The 25,873-nt window shown below is 42.7% G+C and overlaps 1 protein-coding gene across 4 annotated transcripts in view; it reads right to left on the minus strand.

The window, feature by feature from the left end:
- paqr3a (progestin and adipoQ receptor family member IIIa) overlaps positions 1-23,314 on the minus strand; it is a 56,220-nt gene extending 32,906 nt beyond the window's left edge. For 3 of the 4 annotated variants that reach the window (XR_009651437.1, XR_009651436.1, XM_060907246.1), the window contains exons 1-4: positions 23,014-23,313; positions 22,170-22,387; positions 7,985-8,147; positions 7,223-7,378 (exon numbers count right to left, since the gene is read on the minus strand). Coding sequence is in view for 2 of the 4 variants with exons in the window: in XM_060907246.1 (XP_060763229.1) it covers positions 7,223-7,378; positions 7,985-8,147; positions 22,170-22,360 (510 nt within the window). In the remaining 2 variants the exon portion in view is untranslated. Of the gene's footprint in view, positions 1-7,222; positions 7,379-7,984; positions 8,148-22,169; positions 22,388-23,013 lie in introns of all 4 variants that reach the window. The other variant, XM_060907247.1, reaches the window with a different exon arrangement.
- Between the last annotated feature and the right edge of the window lie 2,559 nt (positions 23,315-25,873).

The following is a 25,873-nucleotide window of genomic DNA, read 5'->3' on the forward strand; positions in this document are numbered from 1 at the left end:
AAGGAGAGCCTGAACGTTGCAACCTCCCTATTGGCTGTTTATAAAAATGTATCAATTGTTGCCCTTCATCGCGGACTCGAGAGACGAGACCTGACGAGTTAGTTCGTTGGTAGCAGAACAAAATGTCTGGACACAAATCGGGTTTTCAGAAAAGGAAAGAAAATAAACGCAGGGTCGAAAATACAAAAAAGGAGGCAGAAAAAGCAAAACGAGTTAAGGTAGGACAAATGGTTACTTTTCTGAGGCAGCCCGCCGTGGCTGCAGGCTTTCAGTTGTGTCATTGAATGGTTACTTTTCTGAGGCAGCCCGCCGTGGCTGCCTGCAGGCTTAGTTATTATAGCCCATTTAGTTAAAATAGTTGATATAAAATGTTTATAGTTATGTGATGGTTGTCCTCAGTGTTCGAACTATGCCGATATTTTCGGGGGGGGTCCCTTTTTTTCCCTTGGGGGTGTGTGTGTGTGTGTGTGTGTGTGTGTGTGTGTGCGCTTGCGCTTGTCTCGGAGCGCAGATCTCCAAACATGAGAAGCCTATCTTACGCACATGTCACGCGGACTCCACACCTCCACACACGCATCGCGTCTGAAGTCATAACTCATCAGGGGAAATCGTGTCCGCATTGGCATGTTCAAAAAACAACCTCGCGTCAACAATGATATCACACGCAAGAAAAAAAAAAAAAAAACAGTCAGGCTACTCAACAACCAACCTGGCAGCAGCAGTCGTTGTCATATCGGTTTATTTTATCTTTGATGTAAACACAACACTTCGGATATGCAAATGCTTCCCGTTACACACGATTGCTATGTCAATAAACATCATTTTGCCAATATTTTAGAGACCCCCCCAACATTTCCCAAATCATGTTTTCAAGGGATCTCATGTCTGTTTCAGGGGATCTCGGATCCCCCGAGTACCCCCGTAGTTCGAACACTGGTTGTCCTGATTTAGACTGGTGTGTTTTGGGTTTTTTTTTTTTGGGGGGGGGGGGGGGGGGGGGGTTGCACGATGTTGCACCCAGGTCCAGATTAGGGCAGAACCGGCCCTGGCTACATTTCAGGTGTAGTTTGTTTTATGTATGTATGTACTTGCATAGATGTGTACTTGGTCTTCCAATATGGCGACTACCGAAATTTCGCGGCGCGGTGACGTCATGCGGGAACCCTCTATACAGTAATGAAAAACAAAACGTTCGCACAAAACATTAGTATTAAATGAAACCTAGCACCACTATTATAATACTGGAATAATCCTTACTGTATACCTACTTTTCGCAGCCCCCTGCATTTGTGTATAATAATAATAATAATAATAATAATAATAATAATGACTGTGCTTTAACTTTGTGAGTGCTTCAGGTGTTTCTCTCTTCACTCCTCTGTCACCGATATGCAATTTCTTCCACAGTGTTCAAGGTGCAAATGGACAGCATGGGAATTCATGCTGGAATATCAACTCAGCATGAAACGACAAACTTTTTTTTCACTCTGAGGGCTCTATTCAGCTTCTTCCTTACACAGGGCTTTCCCCAAAGCGCAGATACGCTGCGCTCCACCGCGCTGTGCGACATCAGGGCTGCACCATCACTTGCACACCAAATCAATACCATAAATTGAATACAGAGTACTTTCCACACCTAAATATCTCCTATTCCCCTCTGAAAATGAGTAATAACTATAGAAACAGGGCTCGAAATTCATATATTTTTTCACCAGCCAGTTGGACTAGTTCCCTTCCAAAGTAACTCGCCAAACAGAAAATCAACTCGCCAAAATTTGTTTATGTATGAATTTTACTTCTGTCAAAAATAACACGAGAGTAGTTACCATTGTTCATGACTAATGTGCATTTATTTCAAGACCCGAGTATTTTGATACTGTTGTTAAATACATAAATGAGAACAACACAGAGCACCATAATATAATATCAACAAATAATAATATATTGGAAAACTTGGCAACTTGGTGTACGAGTATTGAAAACAAATATACTTACTATCATGACTATATCACCCAAAATATGTCCAACATGCTTTCTGTATTTCACCATTTATGAGAGAGAAAGCATTAGGAGCTTCATATTGACTAGGAATCAACTTGAAAAAAATTAATTATTCCATAAAAATCGTATCGCGGCCAAGGCCTACCCTGCTCACACGTTTGCTTACAAGTCTTTTGTCGTTTCTCCTTCTCGTATGCTTTATCGGCGGCCTTTTTCTCCTCTTCAGACTGAGGTCGCTTTGTCCCCGTCTCTGGCGGTTTCTGTACACCTTTCAGAAAATTCCACATCGCAATGTCGCTTTGGCAGATGTAGATGTAAACAACAACAAAAACACGTGTTTAAATGGGCGATAATGTGGCCACATCTATTGAATTTGATAACATGATTACCGTGATATTCAATGAGATGCGTTATATGCATGCGCAGTAGTTAAAAAACCGACAGCCTGACTCATACACGATATGATTCGGAATTCTTCGGTATTTTCCGTCCTGCCGATAAACACATCAATTAACACAGACACGGCACACGCTTAATATGTGGTGGCTTTAGTTGACCGTGTGTCTGAATTAGGGCTGTGCAATATGGGAAAAATTAATATCCCGATACATTTTCTCCATGATATACGATATATTGAAATCTCCTCTAAAGGACCCCATGAAATCTAACTTTTACTCTTCACTGTTTTCACTACAATCCCTGCAGATTAAATAACATTCTTGGTTAACTTTACAGGTGGTTTTCAACAACACATTTTAAATTTTCATGTTAGTGATTAATCACAATTGAGTTGAAATAAGACTATTTGTATTCAACAAAGATGTAGCACAAACTGCAAAAACAATCTTGAAAATTGGAACATGTGGGGTGTAGGGATGTTAACCGATGACCGTTTGACCGAATCAACGTTAACCGGTTAATTTTTTTTTGGTTGTCAGTGAAAAAAAAAAAAAATCATTTTGAAGCTGCCGATTTTGGAGAGGAGAACCTGGAATTCTGTGTTTGTAAACGCTTGGGGCACGCCATGTGGTGTAAGGACGACAGCCGACAAATCAGAAACACCCATTCAGTCATGTCCCGCCCCAGTTGAACACAGCTGCCACCAGTGTTGCCAGATTGGGCGGTTTCCCGCCCATTTGGGCAGTTTTAAGTGGATTTTGGTGGGTTTTGAACATATTTTGGGCTGGAAAACGTCAGCAATATCTGGCAACATTGGCTGCCACTCGGCGAGAGAAAAGTGTAGACACAGGCTTTTTAGCTTACAAATTAATATTCTGTTTTTTTTAAGTTATTATTAGAAGGCACATGGAGTTTAGTCCTGCCTTGGCCAGTGCATTCTGAAAGTATGTTTCGGTCTGTAGCCAACAATGCATGTTACTGCAGATCATATCTCTCCACACAAACTAAAGGCGCAGATGCCGACTTTTTCATGGACTAACGGCATTTGCTTATGTAGTAATTTTAATACAGAATTTACTCTGATGAAATTATTCAGACACTCCAACGCCCCCCCCCAAAAAAAAATCGGATCTGCACGAGCCGTGAAAAAGGCGCGCCGTTTGCATCCCTGTTTAAACTCATAGGTTAACCGACTTTAACCGGCTAATGAGGCTCGGTGGTCGGTCAAGATTTTTTTTTAGTTTTCGCCATCCCTAGTGGGGTGGCTTTGGAGAACGAGGCCGCTATGGTAATTTGTTTAGCTTGTAGGGGGGGGTTAGCTTGTGGGCAAGTAGTTCGGAGTTTAAGAGACTCTTCATACTGTACCAGGTGAGTTTTCAGGTGATGGAACATATTTGTAGTGCTGCTGCCTTTCATGATGACAGGTTTTTTTTGCACACTTTACAAATTGGCATTTGCTGTTCCACGTCCTCCTCGCAATATCCAAAAAAAAATGCCAGATGACTGACCCCTTACTAGTTCTTTTAGGAACCAATTCGTCCGCTTCCATTTTTAATTTGTCACTGTAATTGACGGAGCTTACACGGTAGCGTATGCAACACCAGCGATTGCACGAACTGAGTCAGCGCTGTAAACCGAAACTAGAAAATCTTCCCGCAAGTTCCTTTCAGCACCTAGATGTCGCCCGGGATTGGTTGGCGAGTGTGTGACATTATTGGGGTTTTTTTTACCCTTAGGCAGCCTCTCATGTTACTGCCTGAGGGACAGGGAGAAAACCACCAGAAAAGGTTTTAAATAAACGCAACAAACGCGAAACAAACGCAAGTCGGCAGAGGACCATAAAATACTCGATAGTTACGATATAATAATTATATGCATCTCACACAGAATTTTCGGAGACATATCGAGTATATTCGATATATCGCACAGCCCTAGTCTGAATCTTCACTTCATATATATTTTTTAATTTATTTTCAACTAGCCAGCCGGGCTGGCTAGTGACAGGAATTACCCGCCAAATGACAAATTAAGTCGCCTTGGGCGACCGGACCACCATGAATTTCGAGCCCTGAGAAATAGGAAGATATTGTAATATATAGGTCTAGACTGTCCTGGTACTCAACCCAGAAGTGAAAAAGGGTTTCGCTGCATGCACTGACTGCCATTCGCAGCCATACAGTGGGGCAAAAAAGTATTTAGTCAGTCAACAATTGTGCAAGTTCTCCCACTTATAAAGATGAGACAGGCCTGTAATTTTCATCATAGGTACACTTCAACTATGAAAGACAGAATGAGAAAAAAAAAAATCCAGAAAATCACATTGTCTGATTTTTAAAGAATTTATTTGCAAATTATGGTGGAAAATAAGTATTTAGTCAATAACAAAAGTTCATCTCAATACTTTGTTATATACCCTTTGTTGGCAATGACAGAGGTCAAACGTTTTCTGTAAGTCTACACAAGGTTTTCACATGCTGTTGCTGGTATTTTGGCCCATTCCTCCATGCAGATCTCCTCTAGAGCAGTGATGTTTTGGGGCTGTCGCTGGGCAACACGGACTTTCAACTCCCTCCAAAGATTTTCTATGGGGTTGAGATCTGGAGACTGGCTAGGCCACTCCAGGACCTTGAAATGCTTCTTACGAAGCCACTCCTTCGTTGCCCGGGTGGTGTGTTTGGGATCATTGTCATGCTGAAAGACCCAGCCACGTTTCATCTTCAATGCCCTTGCTGATGGAAGGAGGTTTTCACTCAAAATCTCACGATACATGGCCCCATTCATTCTTTCCTTTACACGGATCAATCATCCTGGTCCCTTTGCAGAAAAACAGCCCTAAAGCATGATGTTTCCACTCCCATGCTTCACAGTAGGTATGGTGTTCTTTGGATGCAACTCGGCATTCTTTCTCCTCCAAACACGACAAGTTGAATTTTTACCAAAAAGTTCTATTTTGGTTTCATCTGACCATATGAAATTCTCCCAATCCTCTTCTGGATCATCCAAATGCTCTCTAGCAAGCTTCAGACGGGCCTGGACATGTACTGGCTTAAGCAGGGGGACACGTCTGGCACTGCAGGATTTGAGTCCCTCGCAGCGTAGTGTGTTACTGATGGTAGCCTTTGTTACTTTGGTCCCAGCTCTTTGCAGGTCATTCACTAGGTCCCCCCATGTGGTTCTGGGATTTTTGCTCACCGTTCTTGTGATCATTTTGACCCCACGGGGTGAGATCTTGCGTGGAGCCCCAGATCGAGGGAGATTATCAGTGGTCTTGTATGTCTTCCATTTTCTAATAATTGCTCCCACAGTTGATTTCTTCACACCAAGCTGCTTACCTATTGCAGATTCAGTCTTCCCAGCCTGGTGCAGGCCTACAATTTTGTTTCTGGTGTCCTTTGACAGCTCTTTGGTCTTGGCCATAGTGGAGTTTGGAGTGTGACTGTTTGAGGTTGTGGACAGGTGTCTTTTATACTGATAACGAGTTCAAACAGGTGCCATTAATACAGGTAACGAGTGGAGGACAGAGGAGCCTCTTAAAGAAGTTACAGGTCTGTGAGAGCCAGAAATCTTGCTTGTTTGTAGGTGATCAAATACTTATTTTACCGAGGAATTTACCAATTAATTCATTAAAAATCCTACAATGTGATTTCCTGGATTCTTTCCCCCCATTCTGTCTCTCATAGTTGAAGTGTACCTATGATGAAAATTACAGGCCTCTCTCATCTTTTTAAGTGGGAGAACTTGCACAATTGGTGGCTGACTAAATACTTTTTTGCCCCACTGTACATAAAACCACGCTCTAGGCACTAGTTGCTAGATGGCGCTGTTGCGTGATTTAACCTCAATTCTGTTCCTGGCATCCTGGATTCAGAAAATAGAGAGGCGTGCTACAAAGTGTTTTCATTTTAAATCTAATTTTAGCCTTTAAATTTTGCTCCTTGTATATTTGACAAGATAAAAAACAAGTTTAATTATGTTGAATTGTGCCTAAATCAGCCCTAGATGCCACCAGAATGCACCATTTGAAGTTTCTAATTTCAAAATTTTCCAGGGGAGCATGCCCTCAAACCCCCCCCCGATAGTCTTTGGGGCCTTCCGGGCTCTGCATCAGTAGCACCACTCTGATTTTTTTTTTTTCTGGGGAAAGCCCTGATCCATGCGGCATGGTGGTGTAGTGGTTAGCGCTGTCGCCTCACAGCAAGAAGGTCCGGGTTCGAGCCCCGTGGCCGGCGAGGGCCTTTCTGTGTGGAGTTTGCATGTTCTCCCCGTGTCCGCGTGGGTTTCCTCCGGGTGCTCCGGTTTCCCCCACAGTCCAAAGACATGCAGGTTAGGTTAACTGGTGACTCTAAATTGACCGTAGGTGTGAATGTGAATGGTTGTCTGTGTCTATGTGTCAGCCCTGTGATGACCTAGCGACTTGTCCAGGGTGTACCCCGCCTTTCGCCCGTAGTCAGCCGGGATAGGCTCCAGCTTGCCTGCGACCCTGTAGAAGGATAAAGCGGCTAGAGATAATGAGATGAGAAGCCCTGATCCATCCGTCTTTCCTTCCTTCCATCCATCCATCCCAAGTGAATTAGTTGGTCTTTTGTTTTGTGTTCTTTAAAACATAGGACCACCTGAAAACTGTTTTGCACACAGGTTTATGTGGTGCAATAGTAGGAGCACTGCTGCGGTCACCAGTGCCTTCTCTACAGTACTACGTCTTACCCTGGAACAGGGGTCTGGGTCACATTCCATCATGTTCCTGTTGCTGGTTAACTAAACAGCATATCACACAGAAAAATCCATGCTCTCAAACATCCATAAACCACGTTATGTTACATACGTTATTGCAGTAGAAGGCGTAGAAGACACCTGGAACGTAGCAGCCCAATGTTCCTATAGAGATCCCTGCGTAGTCCAGTGCCATCCAGCGCCGGCTGGTTTTCTCAGAGCGGTGACAGCAGAACAGGTGATATCCCACTGAGCACAGCATGCACACCTAAACAAATCAGACTCCATGTTTAGACTCCATGCAGGCCACTTAAAAATAAATATATTTAACAGGCCAATTTCATGTTTTCAAACAAGCGCCCACCCAATTGTGAATTTCAGTGTAATATAGATCGCCCACAGTTCTGCATTTTATGAGGTCATTCAATTATGTGATTATCCTAAGCCTACCTAGTATACACACAGTTCCATACGAACCGTGATGCCGTTTTTCTCCCTCTGATTATTCTGGCATGACGTTCAAAGTGTATGTTCTGGGAATTAGCAGAGTCTCTAAGCTGCATCCTTATGTCTGAGAGTGTAACTGCCAAAGTAGGAGGCAGCTCAGTGACTGAAAATAGAAGTATGGCACAATAACAACTACACGCATTAGATCGGCTGACTTCAAAAGGTGATAAATTGAATAGAACATGTTGTACTACTTGGCCATTACACACTTAACATGCCTGAATTAAGCAAGTATTCTGTACAATACTATAAATTCATTATTGCAGAAAAAAAAAATAATCACTTTTTGCTTTTTTAGGAATTGCTTAAGCGGTTTTGAATGTTTTGATCACAGAGCACACGTAAACCAAAAGTAAATAAAACACACCTGGAAGCAGAAGAGACCTATAGAGTAGATGACGTAATCCTCTCTGGAGGCTCCGACCAGAGGCAGCACAGTCACCATGTCGTACACTCCCAGGGAGAAGAACAGGAAGAACCCGAGTAGGTGACTCCAGATGTTCACAGTCTCATTGGAAAGGATGAAGAGACTAGAAAGAGAATGAGGATATCAGCACAACTGGAGGAAGCCACAAAATTACACATTTTATTCAGGGCTCGACATTAAGCACTGCCTGATTGCCCGGGGCAAGTGAAGCATGCATTCAGGCAAGTGGGATATGTCCCCGACATGCCCGACCGGGCAAGTTGGAATGAGCATACAGTATATTACGAACTAGCACCACAAAAATTAGGCTTTTTGATTTTTTTATTTCAGTTCCTAAAAGCGTCCCTCACTGCGTATCCGCCATCATGTCTTGGCTGTTTTCTTAGTCTCGGTTTCATTTACTGTTTTGCAAGTTATTTTATATACCCCCTGCTGTTGTAGTATGGGACGCGTACTGTTTATAGACCCCTTGTCTAGGACGTCACGCATCACATGATAATTACAGCTGGGGTCAGACAGACACCGTCTTTCATGCAAGCAAGGCTTAAACCTGTCTTCAATATGGTTAATTTTTGTGCTGTTTTTGCTTGTTCAAACAGAGAAATAGATAAAAAAAAAGGCATTACCGTCTCCCCACTATCAAGAAAAATGTTAACAAATAGAAGCAAATGCTTCAAGAACAACAAGGAAGTGAGTGGTTAAAGAATATGAGGAGAGGAGCTCAGCCTGAAAACTCCAGAGAAATTCACGGTTGTATTTAAAATGTATTTTACAAAAAGTCGAAAGTGAAGATGGAAGAGTTCGCTTAAGAATCTCGTTTTATTTTTTCTGCTCGCATTCAAGTTAGCTCTTTCATGAAAGTGTCTGATTTCCTTATTCAACACAGAAAACCCCAATTGGTTTCAAACAACTCGGGCATAAAAAAAAAAAACAAGGAGCGATATGTGTGATAAATCCTGAAAGAACAGAACAGATTAAGAGTAGAGAGAGCTGGAGCTTTGTTTCGGTTATCAAGGGAACACAGTTCTGGGCAAAATATTAGGTCTTGTTTTATTTTTTTAAAATAAAAAAATAAATCCACCACTAGGTTTATTTAAAAACAAAACAAAACAAACAAAAAAAAACTGCGCTGCATCATGAGACCACTGCACTGATTCAGTTACAGGTTGCCAGGTCTGTATAAAACACCCACAACCTACACACTAAAAAATAATTTTAAACTCAAACGTTATCCTGTCGGTCATGAGTCAGTGCATTTTTTTTTTTAAACCTAGAGGTGGATGATAACAAAAAAAAAAAAAAAAAAAAAAAAAGACATAAATGTCCTCAAACAGTACTGTTCAAAAGTCTTGGCACCCTATTGTTTTCTTCATAAAAACTTTATACATTTCTATTTTATGATTTCTACATTATTGAGTAATGAACCTACAGTCTGAGAGAGTTCTACACAAACACACTGAACTTTACAACAGCTGCATGGATGTGAAATGGAAATAAATCGACTAAGGCAGAGAAAAACTATTTTGGATAAAATTGTTATTGTCCATCCATCTTCTACCACTTATCCGGATCTGGGTAGCAGCCTAAGCAGATCAGCCCAGACTTCCCTCCCCCCGCCTACCTCCACCAGCTTTTCCAGGGGAATACCGAGGCATTCCCAGGCCAGCCAAGAGATGTAATCTCTCCAGCATGTCCTGGGTCTGCCCCGGCGTCTCCTCCCGGTGGGGCATGCCCAGAAACCTTCCCTTGGGAGGCGTCCAGGGGGCATCCTAACAAGGTGCCCGAACCACCTCAACTGACTCCTTTCGATGTAGGGAGGCAGCAGTTCTACTCCAAGTCTCTCCCGAATGATCAAGCTTCTCACCCTGTCTCTAAGGGAGAGCCCAGCCACTCTGCGGAGAAAACTTATTTCTACAGCTTGTATCTGCGATCTCATTCTTTCAGTCACTACCCATAGTTCGTGGCCATAGGTGAGAGTAGGAACGTACATGGACCAGTAAATTGAGAGATTTGCCTTTTGGTTCAGCTCCCTCTTTACAACAACAGACCGGTTTAGCATCCACATCACTGCTGACGCTGCCCCGATCCGTCTGTCCAACTCCTGCTCCCCCTTACCCTCATTCGTGAACAAAACCCCAAGATACTTAAACTCCTCCACTTTAGGTAGCAATTCCCCCCTGACCCATTTCCAGCTGAGCGCCATGGCCACAGACTTGGGAGGTGTTGATCCTCATCCCAGCTGCTTCGCACTTGGCTGCAAACCGTACCAGCGCATGCTGTAAGTCACAGATTGATGAAGCCAACAGGACCACATCATCCTCAAAAAGCAGAGATGTGATCCCGCTGCCACCAAACTAGACACCCTCCGCCCCTCGGCTGCGCCTAGAAATTCTGTCCATTAAAAAAAAAAGTTATGAACAGAACCAGTGACAAAGGGCAGCCACATGCACCGGGAACGAGTCCGACTTACTGCCGGCAATGTGAACCGAACTCCTGCTCCGGTCATACAGGGTCTGAATGGCCCACAGTAGTGGGCCCTGAACCCCATACTCCCGAAGCACCCCCCCCCCCCCACAGGGCACCACGAGGGACACGGTTGTAAGCCTTCTCCAGGTCCACAAAACACATGTAGACTAGTTGGGCAAACTCCCATGCACCCTCCAGTACCCTTGCAAGGGTAAAGAGCTGGTCCAGTGTTCCGCGACCAGGACGAAAACCGCATTGTTCCTCCTGAATCCGAGATTCGACTATTGACTGGACTCTCCTCTCCAGCACCTCAGCATAGGCTTTTCCCAGGGAGACGGAGAAGTGAGATCCCCCTATAGTTGGAACACACTCTCCGGTCCCCCTTTTTAAAAAGGGGGACCACCTCCCCAGTCTGCCAATCCAGAGGCACTGTTCCCGACCTCCACGCAATGTTGAAGAAGCATGTCAGCCAAGACAGCCCAACAACATCCAGTGCCTTCAGGAACTCAGGACAAATCTCATCCACACCCAGAGCCTGGCTACCGAGGAAATTTTTAACCACCTCAGCCCCTGTGATGGGCGAGTCCTCCCAAGTACCCTCAGACTCTCTGTCCTCCTCGGACAACACGAAGGTGGGATTGAGGAGATCCTCAAAGCATTCCTTCCACCATCGGACGATGTCCTCAGTTGAGATCAACAGCACTCCATCCTTGCTGTAAACAGTAGGGACAGAGCACTGCTTCCCCTTCCAGAGGCATCGGACGGTTTGCCAGAATCTCTTCGAGGCCAACCGAAAGTCACTTTCCATGGCCTCACTGAACTCCTCCCACACCTGAGCTTTTACTTCAGTGACCACCAGAGCCGCATTCTGCTTGGCCCATCGGTATCTGTCAGCTGCCTCTGGAAACCCACAGGCTAATCAAGCCTGATAGGACTCCTCCTCCTTCAGTTTGACGGCTCCCCTCACCGCAGGTATCCACCACTGGGTTCGAAGATTACTGCCACGACAGGCACCAACAGCCTTGCAGCCGCAGCTCTGCACGGCCGCCTCAGCAATGGAGGTGCGGAACATGGTCCACTCGGACTCAATGTCCCCATCCTTCCCCGGTATGCAGTTGAAGCTCTGCCGGATGTGGCAGTTGAAGATCCGACAGACGGGAGCCTCCGCCAGACGTTCCCATCATACCGTCACTACACGTTTGGGCCTGCCAGGTCTGTCTGGCCTCCTCCCCCGTTATCTGATCCAGCTCGCCACCAGGTAGCAATCAGTTGACAGCACTGCTCCTCTCTTCACCCGAGTGTCCAAGACATACGGTCATAGATCAGATGAAACGACTACAAAGTCAATCAATCATCGATCTACAGCCTAGGGTGTCCTCATGCCACGTGCACTTATGGACACCCTTATGCTCGAACATGGTATTTGTTATGGCCAAACCATGCATGGCACAGAAGTCCAACAGCTGAACACCACTTGGGTTCAGATTGGGCAGGCTGTTCCGCCCAATCACACCCCTCTAGGTCTCACCGCCATTGCCCACGTGAGCATTGAAGTCCCCCAGTAAAACAATGGAGTCCCCTCGTGGTGCACTGTCTAGCACCCCACTCAAGAACTCCAAGAAGGCCGGGTACTCTGAACTACCATTTGGCACAGAAGCGCAAATGATGATCAGAGACTGTTCCCCAACCCAAAGACACAGGGAGACGACTCTATCGTTCACTGGGGACAATTCCGATGTTAGCGCGCTGAACTGGGGGGGGGGGTACCAATAGCCCCACCCCTGCCCAGTGCCACTCACCCTTGGCAACTCCAGCATAGAAGAGAGCTCAGCCCCTCTCCAGGAAATTGGTTCCAGATCCCAAGCTATGCATTGAGGTGAGCCCAACTATATCTAGTCGGTACTGCTCAACCTCATGCACAAGCTCAGGCTCCTTTCCCACCAGAGAGGTGACATTCCATGTCCCAAAAGCCAGTTTTGTCAGCCGGGGATCAGTACGCCAGCACCTTTGCACTGGATCCTTAAGACACCTCCTGTGGGTGGTGTTATTGTCCATTACAAGAAGTAACCAATAACCAAACTTCAACTTGATGTGTGATCTTCATTTTATGTTGCAATTCACAACTATTCTATGGTTTTCCTATTTAAAAAAAAAAAAAAGTAGTACTCGCAAAATAGAGGCAAGTGGAAATTTACGTGGGTTTAAAAGTCGAGCCCTGTTATTTTGATAGTCTTTGGCTTACCTTTTAAAAGGTAATCATTAACCCAAGCAAAGACTTCAAATTTTAAATTCCACCAAGAGAGTTGAAGACGACATACAGAGAAGCATTAAAGCATCTGCAAATCCCGTGATCTTGACCTATGACACCTTCAAATGCTCAGTCAGAGGTCTAAGTCATGACATCAAACTGTATCATTAGCACTAGCCAGCCTATTTATACATGTTCTTAATATGGTAACTAATGTCTCCTTAATGTTGTATTGCATTAGTGGTAAAGTTAAGCAGCAATTTGACAATCTGAGTGTTGGTTCTGGAGTCTGAAACCCTGGAACATTAAACTAAATCAGATTTGATTTATTTTCCTACCAAATTTACTGACCTACAGTGGGGCAAAAAAGTATTTAGTCAGCCACCAATTGTGCAAGTTCTCCCACTTAAAAAGATGAGAGAGGCCTGTAATTTTCATCATCGGTACACTTCAACTATGAGAGACAGAATGGGGGGAAAGAATCCAAGAAATCACATTGTAGGATTTTTAATGAATTAATTGGTAAATTCCTCGGTAAAATAAGTATTTGGTCACCTACAAACAAGCAAGATTTCTGGCTCTCACAGACCTGTAACTTCTTTAAGAGGCTCCTCTGTCCTTCACTCGTTACCTGTATTAATGTCACCTATTTGAACTCGTTATCAGTATAAAAGACACCTGTCCACAACCTCAAACAGTCACACTCCAAACTCCACTATGGCCAAGACCAAAGAGCTGTCAAAGGACACCAGAAACAAAATTGTAGACCTGCACCAGGCTGGGAAGACTGAATCTGGAATAGGTAAGCAGCTTGGTGTGAAGAAATCAACTGTGAGAGCAATTATTAGAAAATGGAAGACATACAAGACCACTGATAATCTTCCTCGATCTGGGGCTCCACGCAAGATCTCACCCCGTGGGGTCAAAATGATCACAAGAACGGTGAGCAAAAATCCCAGACCCACACGGGGGGACCTAGTGAATGACCTGCAGAGAGCTGGGACCAAAGTAACAAAGGCTACCATCAGTAACACAAAACGCCGCCAGGGACTCAAATCCTGCAGTGCCAGATGTGTCCCCCTGCTTAAGCCAGTACATGTCCAGGCCCGTCTGAAGTTTGCTAGAGAGCATTTGGATGATCCAGAAGAGGATTGGGAGAACGTCATATGGTCAGATGAAACCAAAATAGAACTTTTTTGTAAAAACTCAACTTGTCGTGTTTGGAGGAGAAAGAATGCTGAGTTGCATCCAAAGAACACCATACCTACTGTGAAGCATGGGGGTGGAAACATCATGCTTTGGGGCTGTTTTTCTGCAAAGGGACCAGGACGATTGATCCGTGTAAAGGAAAGAATGAATGGGGCCATGTATCATGAGATTTTGAGTGAAAACCTCCTTCCATCAGCAAGAACATTGAAGATGAAACGTGGCTGGGTCTTTCAGCATGACAATGATCCCAAACACACCGCCCGGGCAATGAAGGAGTGGCTTCGTAAGAAGCATTTCAAGGTCCTGGAGTGGCCTAGCCAGTCTCCAGATCTCAACCCCATAGAAAATCTTTGGAGGGAGTTGAAAGTCCATGTTGCCAAGCGACAGCCCCAAAACATCACTGCTCTAGAGGAGATCTGCATGGAGGAATGGGCCAAAATACCAGCAACAGTGTGTGAAAACCTTGTGAAGACTTACAGAAAACGTTTGACCTCTGTCATTGCCAACAAAGGGTATATAACAAAAGTATTGAGATGAACTTTTGTTATTGACCAAATACTTATTTTCCACCATAATTTGCAAATAAATTCTTTAAAAATCAGACAATGTGATTTTCTGGATTTTTTTTTCTCTCATTTTGTCTCTCATAGTTGAGGTATACCTATGATGAAAATTACAGGCCTCTCATCTTTTTAAGTGGGAGAACTTGCACAATTGGTGACTGACAATACTTTTTTGCCCCACTGTATCTTATGCCATGAACGTGCGTTAGTTATTTGTAGATGTTGCGTAACGTCCGCATCATACTCTGCCATCTTCCAATTGGTGGCTTTTAGATGAGCATCACAGCAGCACTCAAACTCCAAGATGTTCTCACACTGCCAGAATATTGTTTGCTGTCTTCAGTCGAAATGGCACTAAATCAAGTGAGCATGTCACTTGAGATCTATGACCACCAATCTCAACCCATGACCATAGATTTCTTTTCAGGATGCATGATTATTGGCTGCAACAGCATAAGGCCACCCATTTTTTATCTTTAGGTTCACAGATTTTTTTCAACATATTTTTGATGATGATGGTTGAAATAAAAAAAATAAAAAAAAGTGTCCTTGTCCAAATTTTTTTTTTTTTGCATGGCAAAATTTCAATGTCGGATTAAGATAAAATAATTTAAATTCAAGAGACACACTTTACATATACACACACACACACACACACACACACATTTGATTAAAATGTGTTCACATAATTCTATAGGCTACCACCAAAAAAAAAAGTTCCCATCAATACAGGAAAAATTAAACCAACCTGACCATATTATCTAATCTGCTTTCCTACATGTCTACATGTTATATTTAATATCATGAAAAATATAAATTAGCCAAAATGTATTTCTTCTTTTGATTTACTGATGTGGTTAATTAAAGTACTAGCAAGGACAACACATGTTTGTGTGTATATATATATATATATATATATATATATATATATATATATATATATATATATATATATATATATATATAGTTAGTGCGTGTGTGTTCTTGTGTACAAGTTTATAACACGGACTAGCATTCCAGTACTTACTTCTCTGAAGGTATGTGGTCATATGACCGTTGAGCCCTCATGAGCACATCGAAGGCTGATACGTTCGTGCTACTTGATTCGATAGGACTCTCTGCGGCACCATCCTCTTCTAATTCCACAGTCAGATACTTGCAGCCAAAATCGCGAACTAATGTTATGGCAGACATATTCGGCATCGCGCTCGTTACATCACCACCTTTCTGAGAACCAAAGATCGTTTTAATCTTTTCATTGTTTACTTTCAACGCTCGAGAGACGAAATCACCCACGTTTTGGTTAGTGAGACAGTGAAAAGACGTTTCTTTACCACACTTTATGCTTGCGTACAGTTGAGGCGATAGCTCGGAATCCATGCCGTCAGTGTCAGCCATGGACAGCACGAGGTTGACACTGTCGTAAAGTGGTCGTCAATACCATAAAAACATTCAAGTGAATACTCAAATGTCGCAAATAGTTTCGTTTTCGGACTCGGCTGAAGTGGATATATACAACACATATTGTCGTTTGTATTTGCAATTCTAATACTTTTTACTTAAAGAAATATGACCTAGTACCAGGGATACAGTGCTGTTACAAGAAAAATGTGACTATTTTTTTTTTTTACATTTCTTTTTGTACATTTCGGCGGTTAAAATAAAAATATGCACAGACTTTTTATTTTTCTAGCGGTAGTATTTAACTGCCGTCGGCGGATCCGTGATCCGAAAAATCTAAAATGAGTCGCCTAATTGGGCAAAAAAGTGCACAATTTGTGTCATAGACACTTATTCACCACTAACCACTCAGTCATTATAAAAGGGTAACAAGATCGCAACTTTAATCAAAATAATTTCCAAAGTTTCCAATTATAACCAAGAAGGAAGGGACATTTATATGAAACTCAGGTCAAGAACCTCATCTCATCTCAACATCTCTAGCCGCTTTATCCTGTTCTACAGGGTCGCAGGCAAGCTGGAGCCTATCCCAGCTGTCTACGGGCGAAAGGTGGGGTACACCCTGGACAAGTCGCCAGGTCATCACAGGGCCGACACATAGACACAGACAACCATTCACACTCACATTCACACCTACGGTCAATTTAGAGTCACCAGTTAACCTAACCTGCATGTCTTTGGACTGTGGGGGAAACCGGAGCACCTGGAGGAAACCCACGCGGACACGGGGAGAACATGCAAACCCCGCACAGAAAGGCCCTCGCCGGCCACGGGGCTCGAACCCGGACCTTCTTGCTGTGAGGCGACAGCGCTAACCACTACACCACCGTGCCGCTGGTCAAGAACCTGTTTAATCAAAATTACCTCCTTCAATGAGGTATTGATCTCAGTGCAGTTTGTTTGTAAGCAGGATTGCACAAAAACTACCAAACCGATTTCCATGGAATTAGTGTACGGGTGCAACATGGTCCAAGGAAGAGCCTGTTAAATTTTGGAGCAGATTTGAGTCACAGAGCGGATGCACAAATTTAGTTTCACTTCTGCTAACATTGCAAGATACAGCATTTGGGTTGACAAAATAGGGATAGGTCACAGACTACAGAAATATAATAAAAAAAAGGATACAAAATACAGAGTGGTTATGGATTTTAATATGAATGCAAGTAATTTACAGATTGGTCACGGACGTTTCTGTAATATTACGGATGATGCATCACGGATGGATAATTTTACAGACAGACATTGTTACGAGTCTATGGAACAATGACATGGATGTCAGAAAGACTGTCTCCATGGTAACGTTATCTGCCGATGGTAGCTACATGATGGACGTAGAAGCATCAGATAAAGTTGAGCCAATACTAACTAATCAGCGGACGAGTCTTTCAATAAGATATGTGGTACTTCTAATGTTATTCTATCCACACTCACTGGATATGAGCAATCGCACACTGATTGGCTACTCTACTACTAAGATATCAGCAAATATACCGTGAGTAGAGAAAAACAAAATGGCAGAGCACATCAAGTCAGATATATCACTTTATCATCAAGTATTTAAAAGAAACAAAAATAGCTAAAAGAATATAGTCCCGTCCCCCCAATATCTCCTGTTCCACACTCCAGCCCAGCTGGTGGCAGTAATGCACCTTTAAGTTGGTTTGCCAACCACCAAAAAACCCTAAAGAAGAAGAAAATGGCGGAGCATGTTGCTGAACCAACCGAGGATCAAATAAAAACCTCTGCTTGAAAACAAAACCACAAAAAATACAAAAAAAGGCAACAAAATATGGAATGAAAGTATTTTATTTTTCAAGAATTATCATGACAGCATTTTTCACAAATTGCTACTGTCATTTCACCAGTTTGTTTACATTCTAAGCGGAAATTATTTTGTCGGAAGTTTTGTACAAAAGTTATCAAATTTGCAAAAAGTAAAAATGCTCCGTTTCTCAAAATCCAGTGAATGTGGATAGAATCAAAGTTATTCCACTCAATTCCTTCGTACATGGCTTATAGCCGATGAGGCGCTATCAGCTCATGTATGACTCGATTTCATGGAATAACTGTTAAATATACAGAGAACACAACTACGAAATGCCATTTTTACCAAAAGGGGGTGAAGTTTACATATTTAACCCAAAGACTGATGTAGAAAGTAGGGATTGGGTAGCAGATGGTCACAGGCAAATTCATTTCAATTATGACATTTCAGATATATTGTCTACTTTGTATGAATTTTCCGTTTATTTTCCCATCTGTATTCTTCTTGTCTTTATTTCTTTCTATTTCTGTCTAGTTTTTCTTCTGAAGGGACCCGTAAGTTAAACGGTAACGCTTGGAGAGTTAAAGAAGTATTATTACTGCGTACATATCGGAACAAATGGGAAGAAAAGAGTAACAGACAAGCATTTTCAAAAAGAAGGTTACGTATTTGACGGAATGACATTTCACGGAAAATATCACATATCCGTGAATAAAAGATCTGTACTTTGTATTATATTTTTTATTTTCCATAAATCCGTATTCCGAGAGTCGTCCATATTTTGCGGCATTTGGCCTTGATGGATGCTTGCGCTCTTGGAGTGCCGTTCTAGTTCAAAGAAAGCACAACTTTATTTATGAAATTCCTCTCTGCATTTAAGCCATCTGAAGCAGTGAATACACACGTGAGCAACAAGCACACACACATACCCAGAGCAGTGGGTAGCCATGCTAACAGCGCCCGGGGAGCAATTGGGAGTTCGGTGCCTCGCTCAAGGGCACCTCAGCCCAAAGCCGTCCCATATTAACCTAACTGTATGTCTTTGGACTGTGGGGGAAACCAGAGCACCCGGAGGAAACCCACACAGACACAGGGAGAACATGTAGACTCCACACAGAAAGGCCCCCGCCGGCCACTGGAAACCCAGAACCTTCTTGCTGTGAGGCGACCGTGCCACCTGACTTCTAACAGCATTTGAAGCCCAAACTTTACACTCCATGGAGAAAATGGAAACGTGGCTTTCTTGGCTTGGCATTGCCACCTCACAGCTCCAGCTTCTCGCAGCTCCCCGACTGCCCATGTTCTCCTTGTATACAGTACATGTCAGTTTTCTTCCAGGTTCTCAGGTTTCCTCCTACCATACATGTCAACCTTTGGTCAATCAAACCTGTATAACCAACCTCCAAAAACCGTATTTCCCTTATAAAATCCGTACAAGATGCAAATTAAAATAAATTTACCTAAAATTTGAATGATAATTAAACAATGATATATCCCAGTTACTTTTTATTCAATATTAATAACAATAAACCTTCAGAATGAATACAAAGCTCCAATGTTTGACAAAAACACAAAGTGTTATCAGCGTAGTTACGAAGGAAATACTTCGTTGTTTGGAGACAGGTTTCACCGAGCGGCTATTATGCGCGAGACTTCATATTAGCCACAAAGTCAGAAAAATCTGTTCGTAAAATTACGTTATAATGACCAAATACAATGAAAAGTATTTTTCCAGTCTCACCTGTGAAAGGTAATCCCATGTGATCTCGTTTGGACGGTAAACCTGTTGGTACAGTTAAACGCAGCACATGAATGAGGCATCTTTATTCTCGGCTGCTGTCTAGACGCTATACCAGAGACGGTTGAAGAATCTCCACTTTGCCCCATCCAATATGGCGGCAAGGATGACGTATGATTCTACGCAGAAGGCGGCGTCTATGTTTATATGTCTAGGACTTCCCGGTTGGCGGGATTCTCGCAATGCGGTGTGCGCATGATCAAAAGTGGAACGAAGACTCGCTACCACAAGATAACGCACGATTTCATAAGACTCTTTACTGGCTTTCTGTGGTGTACAGTACGTTTGTAAATGTTATGCGCTCTTTTATCATCGTGGGAATTAATTATAGCTCTAAATAAATATTGAAGCTTTTTTAAAGAATCCGTATAACTTTATTTATACGCCCGTATACTACGTTTATTGAATCAAATCCGTATAAAATACGGACATTCCGTATAGGTTGACATGTATGCCCTACATCCCAAAAACATCCTGAGAGGTGAACGGTCTACACTACAGTACGTTGCTCCTGGATGTGAAGGATCCAACGGGACTCCCTAAAGTGAATGACGCATGAAATGGAATGACGAATGACAGCTAGTGATTTGAACAATAAATGGTCCCTTGTCATTCAGATTCTTATAAATGGAATAATGATTGAAATGTAGGTGGAATGACATGCTTTCAGCTCATGAAATGGAATGACATTGCTTCTAAGTGGAATGACATACTTTTAGGTTATGTTATCAGTGATATCACCTTTTACAAATGGAATGACAGTGTTTCCAGGTGGAATGACATACTTTAAGCTAATGTTATCAGTGATATCCCCTTTTACAAATGGAATGACAGTGTTTTTAGGTGGAATGACATACTTTGAGGCAATGTTATCAGTGATATCACCTATGGACCCTTTTCAGTCACGTGACCTTCGTAAACGCGACCACCATTCTGGACATGTAGTGGACTTCGGCTCGAATTGGTTTGAATGCGAGGAAGGCGACAAACGGAGAACATACAAGAAAAAGGAGCGAGATGCAGAAAACACCTTCGCTATCCAGCGACGTAGGGCATTTACAGGGCGAGCAGAGGGAGAGGTATTTGCAAAAATTGAGGTTAGCAGGCTTAGAGAGCGACGTTTATCTGCTTCCGCCTGGATTGTTCACTGACGTACGGAAGTACACGAAGCCCTCGTCTTTACCTGACTTCGGCCCACATGATCTTTATACCTATGTCGTTAAAAACCCATCGCCATACACAGGTATTGATCTGAAAACTCTTGTTTGAACACTTATTTGTAGGCAGTGCTTAATTTGTAAAGTGGGAGGTCCCGGAGCGCAGAGGATGAGCGGCTCCGGTGCGGAAAAAAAAGAGGGGGGCGCGGCGCTGCGCTTCTGGGCATGTTTTGTAATAACACTGCAAATTAAGTTCATCTGCAGATATTTTGTGGATGTCGTTTCATGAGAGAAATCACCAACAAGACAGATATCAAAATCAGACATTAACACTAAATAAACTTGCATTTTTTTATTTAATTATTTTGTTTTTTGTTTTTTTTTGTTACATAGTCAAAAAAGGTGTCGGATCACCGGATCCAGTGTAAATAGCTGCCGGAGCCAACGCCCGAGGTTCCGGAGCGCGCTCCGGTTTGCTCCCCCTCAAATTAAGCGCTGTTTGTAGGACACTGCTTCTGATCTGTCCTACAGTCTACCAACAGCAAAGGAACACAACGCTAGCTAATGTCGTTAGCTAATAGCTACTACAGAAGAACAAAGCGGTTACAATGGGTTATTTTAGCCTATTTGGTTACACACTCACCGCCACAGAATGTTAACAGCAATGTAATGCCTTTTCTGGCTAATTTTATTCGTCTTACCTCCAACAAAGTGGTCACTGCACAAGCGTTGGTATGCCGAGGGCTGCCAATCTTTCCTGTTTATGTCCGCTATCCATCTACCGGGATCCGATAAAATGATAACCCTTGCCTTGTTTGTTGATGGTTACTACATCCAGGTGCACAACAATATAGTGGCATGATGGAAGTCTTGCTGAAAATAAACACTTTCTTTGCTGCCGTTCCTCAATGCTGGCTGTGGTAAACTACTGGTAGTACATGTCCAAAATGGCGGCCGCGTTTGTCGTGACGTCACGTGAAAAGGGTCCATAACCTAACCCTAACCCTAGAAACAATGTCATTCCATTTGTTAATTTGATATCACTGATAACATTGCCTCAAAGTATGTCATTCCACCTAGAAACCTTATCATTCCATTTGTAAAAGGTGATATCACTGACAACATTAGCTCAAAGTAAGTCAATACATATAGAAACCCTGTCATTCCATTTGTAAAAGCTGATATCCCACCAAGCACCCACTTATCTTATCCTAGGGAGGTCTAAAACTAAAGATTTCAATCGTTATTCCATTTGTAAGAATCTGAATGACAAGGGACCATTTATTGTTCAAATTTACTACCTGTCATTCGTCATTCCATTTCATGCGTCATTCACTTTAGGGAGTCCTGGATCCAACACCACTCGGACCATGATAAAGCTGTTCCTGAACATACATGAATGAATGAATGAATGTGGCTTTCTCCAGCTTCTAGATTCAGTAGTATCTGCTCACTTACCTTTTAATACACAGTCTGGAGGTGAGGTAAGCTCTGTAGCCATCAGTGATGTACGGGTTTTCCCTCAGAAAGCCTGGCACCTGCTCATAAGTGTACAGTCTGATTCCTCTGGGCACAAGGACAGGCCAGTACTGATAACTGCCCAGTTCTATGTACTGGGTATTCTTCAGCACCTTCGCCGAAGGCATCATGGATAAAAACAGCTACTCTTCATAGAGCTGGAACACAAGTTCAAATTAAGTTTATATAGATTACATAAGGTGGTTTTTTTCTTCCTCCCTTAGTTTCTTTAACCCTTTACATAGTCACCTACATAACCCTTTACATAGTCACCTAACTAAGAAAGCTAAAGCAGAGCTAGCATAACTAGGTAAAATTCTCACCAAGCATGTATTTATAGTGCTCTGTCAAACTCAACAGGGTGAAAATAAAAACAACTTTGAAACACAATGAATTTAAGTGACACTAAAGAGCATATTTACACTATATGTTTCGAGTTTGCTAGGCTAGGTTTGTAATAAAGCCCCTATTTTCGGCTAACGCTAGTTCCCAATGAATGCCTTCTTGTAATGTAATGCTAATCAGCTTCAGGTGAGCTAACGTCAATATGTTTCTTTCACATTTTCAAGAAATAAACACACAAACCCGAGTTATTTAAGTTAAACACCCAGTATCCAGGGCTAATCCAACACAATAATAAGCCGCTGTACAGACAGAGCTAGCTTGCTAATTTAGCCATACCAGTCGCGAGCTTTAGCATAAAGCTAGCATGAAGACAACTAGTTTGTGAGGGATTTGTTTGACACAAACCACAACATGCTGAATTTATCACTTGTTTACTTACCATTGAATCAGCTAAATATTTGTATCAAGCAGTCCATTTGTATATATCGACGCGTAGCTCATTAATACCGACCTAAACTCATACCCTGTCTGATGGCTAATCTCAACATTTCCCTCAAGTCAGCTGTAAACTAGCTAACAGGCTAACTGAGCTGTGGGAGGACACCAGGCTCCTCCACACTGACTGAACCGGGCACATTCATTACTCAGGAATTTCTCATCAAAGCTCATTTATTTCTGTTATTTTTCCCTTATACGTTTTTGGTATGATGTACAGTTAAATAAACCGTTTATTCTCCTAAAATGCACACTCTGTATACCCAAACACCTGACTATTACACCCAGATGTGCTTGTTGGACATCCCATTCCAGATGTAACCAGTTAAAAAAAAAAGATCCCCAATTATTTTGGCTTAGAATCGAATAATCTGTGTATTAATGGGATGCAACATCACTCCCTGTTACATATGGGAGTCCAGGAATTAAAGAAATGCAATAAAAACAAACTGGTTTTAATTGTACACTGGTGCTTGAAAGTTTGTGAACCCTTTAGAATTTTCTACATTTCTGCATAAATATGACCTAAAACATCATCAGATTTTCACACAAGTCCTCAAAGTAGATAAAGAGAACCCAGTTAAACAAAGGAGACAAACATATTATACTTGGTCATTTATTTATTGAGGAAAATCATCCAATATTACATATCTGTGAGTGGCAAAAGTATACGAACCTCTAGGATTAGCAGTTCATTTGAAGGTGAAATTAGAGTCAGGTGTTTTCAATCAATGGGATGACAATCAGGTGTGAGTGGGCACCCGGTTTTATTTAAAGAACAGGGATCTATCGAAGTCTGATCTTCAAAACACATGTTTGTGGAAGTGCATCATGGCACGAACAAAGGAGATTTCTGAGGACCTCAGAAAAAGCGTTGTTGATGCTCATCAGGCTGGAAAAGGTTACAAAACCATCTCGAAAGAGTTTGGACTCCACCAATCCACAGTCAGACAGATTGTGTACAAATGGAGGGAATTCAAGACCATTGTTACCCTCCCCAGGAGTGGTCGACCAACAAAGATCACTCCAAGAGCAAGGCGTGTAATAGTCGGCAAGGTCACCAAGGACCCCAGGGTAACTTCTAAGCAACTGAAGGCCTTTCTCACATTGGCTAATGTTAATGTTCATGAGTCCACCATCAGGAGAACACTGAACAACAATGGTGTACATGGCAGGGTTGCAAAGAGAAAGAGACTGCTCTCCAAAAAGAATGTTGCTGCTCATCTGCAGTTTTCTAAAGATCACGTGGACAAGCCAGAAGGCTATTGGAAAAATGTTTTGTGGACGGCTGAGACCAAAATGGAACATTTTGGTTTAAATGAGAAGCATTATGTTTGGAGAAAGGAAAACACTGCATTCCAGCATAAGAACCTTATCCCATCTGTGAAACATGGTGGTGGTCGTATCATGGTTTGGGCATGGTTTGCTGCATCTGGGCCAGGACAGCTTGCCATCATTGATGGAACAATAAATTCTGAGTTATACCAGTGAATTCTAAAGGAAAATGTCAGGACATCTGTCCATGAACTGAATCTCAAGAGAAGGTGGGTCATGCAGCAAGACAACAACCCTAAGCACACAAGTCGTTCTACCAAAGAATAGTTAAAGAAGAATAAAATGAATGTTTTGGAATGGCTAAGTCAAAGTCCTGACCTTAATCCAATCAAAATGTTGTGGAAGGACCTGAAGCGAGCAGTTCATGTGAAGAAACCCACCAACATCTCAGAGTTGAAGCTGTTCTGTATGGAGGAATGGGCTAAAATTCCTCCAAGCTGGTGTGCAGGACTGATCAACAGTTACCGGAAACGTTTAGTTGCACTTATTGCTGCACAAGGGGGTCACACCAGATACTGAAAGCAAAGGTTCACATACGTTTGCCACTCACAGATATGCAATATTGGATCATTTTCCTCAATAAATAAATGACGAAGTATCATATTTTTGTCTCATTTGTTTACCTGGGTTCTGTTTATCTACTTTTAGGACTTGTGTGAAAATCTGATGATGTTTTAGGTCATATTTATGCAGAAATATAGAAAATTCTAAAGGGTTCACAAACTTTCAAGCACCACTGTAGGTATTGTATTTAAAACTGTATGGATCATCATCATCAGATTTTCTCACGTGTCAATTTTCTCACGCTATCTTGGACACATGATAACAAACCCCAGTAATTCTTCGGCCTTTTTTCACCAATGCATATCCTCGGTGAAGAAAGGCCGAAGAATTACTGGGGTTTGTTATCATGTGTCCAAGACAGCGAAATTGCCTTATGTTTTTCAGTGGAATCCCCTCCTCCTCCTCCTCCTCATTATCTCTAGCCGCTTTATCCTGTTCTACAGGGTCGCAGGCAAGCTGGAGCCTATCCCAGCTGACTACGGGCGAAAGGCGGGGTAAACCCTGGACAAGTCGCCAGGTCATCACAGGGCTGACACATAGACACAGACAACCATTCACACTCACATTCACACCTACGGTCAATTTAGAGTCACCAGTTAACCTAACCTGCATGTCTTTGGACTGTGGGGGAAACCGGAGCACCCGGAGGAAACCCACGTGGACACGGGGAGAACGTGCAAACTCCACACAGAAAGGCCCTCGCCAGCCACAGGGCTCGAACCCGGACCTTCTTGCTGTGAGGCGACAGCGCTAACCACTATGCCACCGTGCCGCCCCAGTGGAATCCCATCTACCATAATAAGGCTCTTCTGGTCTTTCAAACTCTCACTGACATTAAAAGCCATGGTCTCAGTTTTTTTGTATGATATACATAGGCCGTATCGCTTGAAAGTATTATCGTAGAT

The sequence above is a fragment of the Neoarius graeffei genome, chromosome 24 (assembly GCF_027579695.1).
Source record: "Neoarius graeffei isolate fNeoGra1 chromosome 24, fNeoGra1.pri, whole genome shotgun sequence".
Taxonomy (NCBI): Eukaryota; Metazoa; Chordata; class Actinopteri; order Siluriformes; family Ariidae; genus Neoarius; species Neoarius graeffei.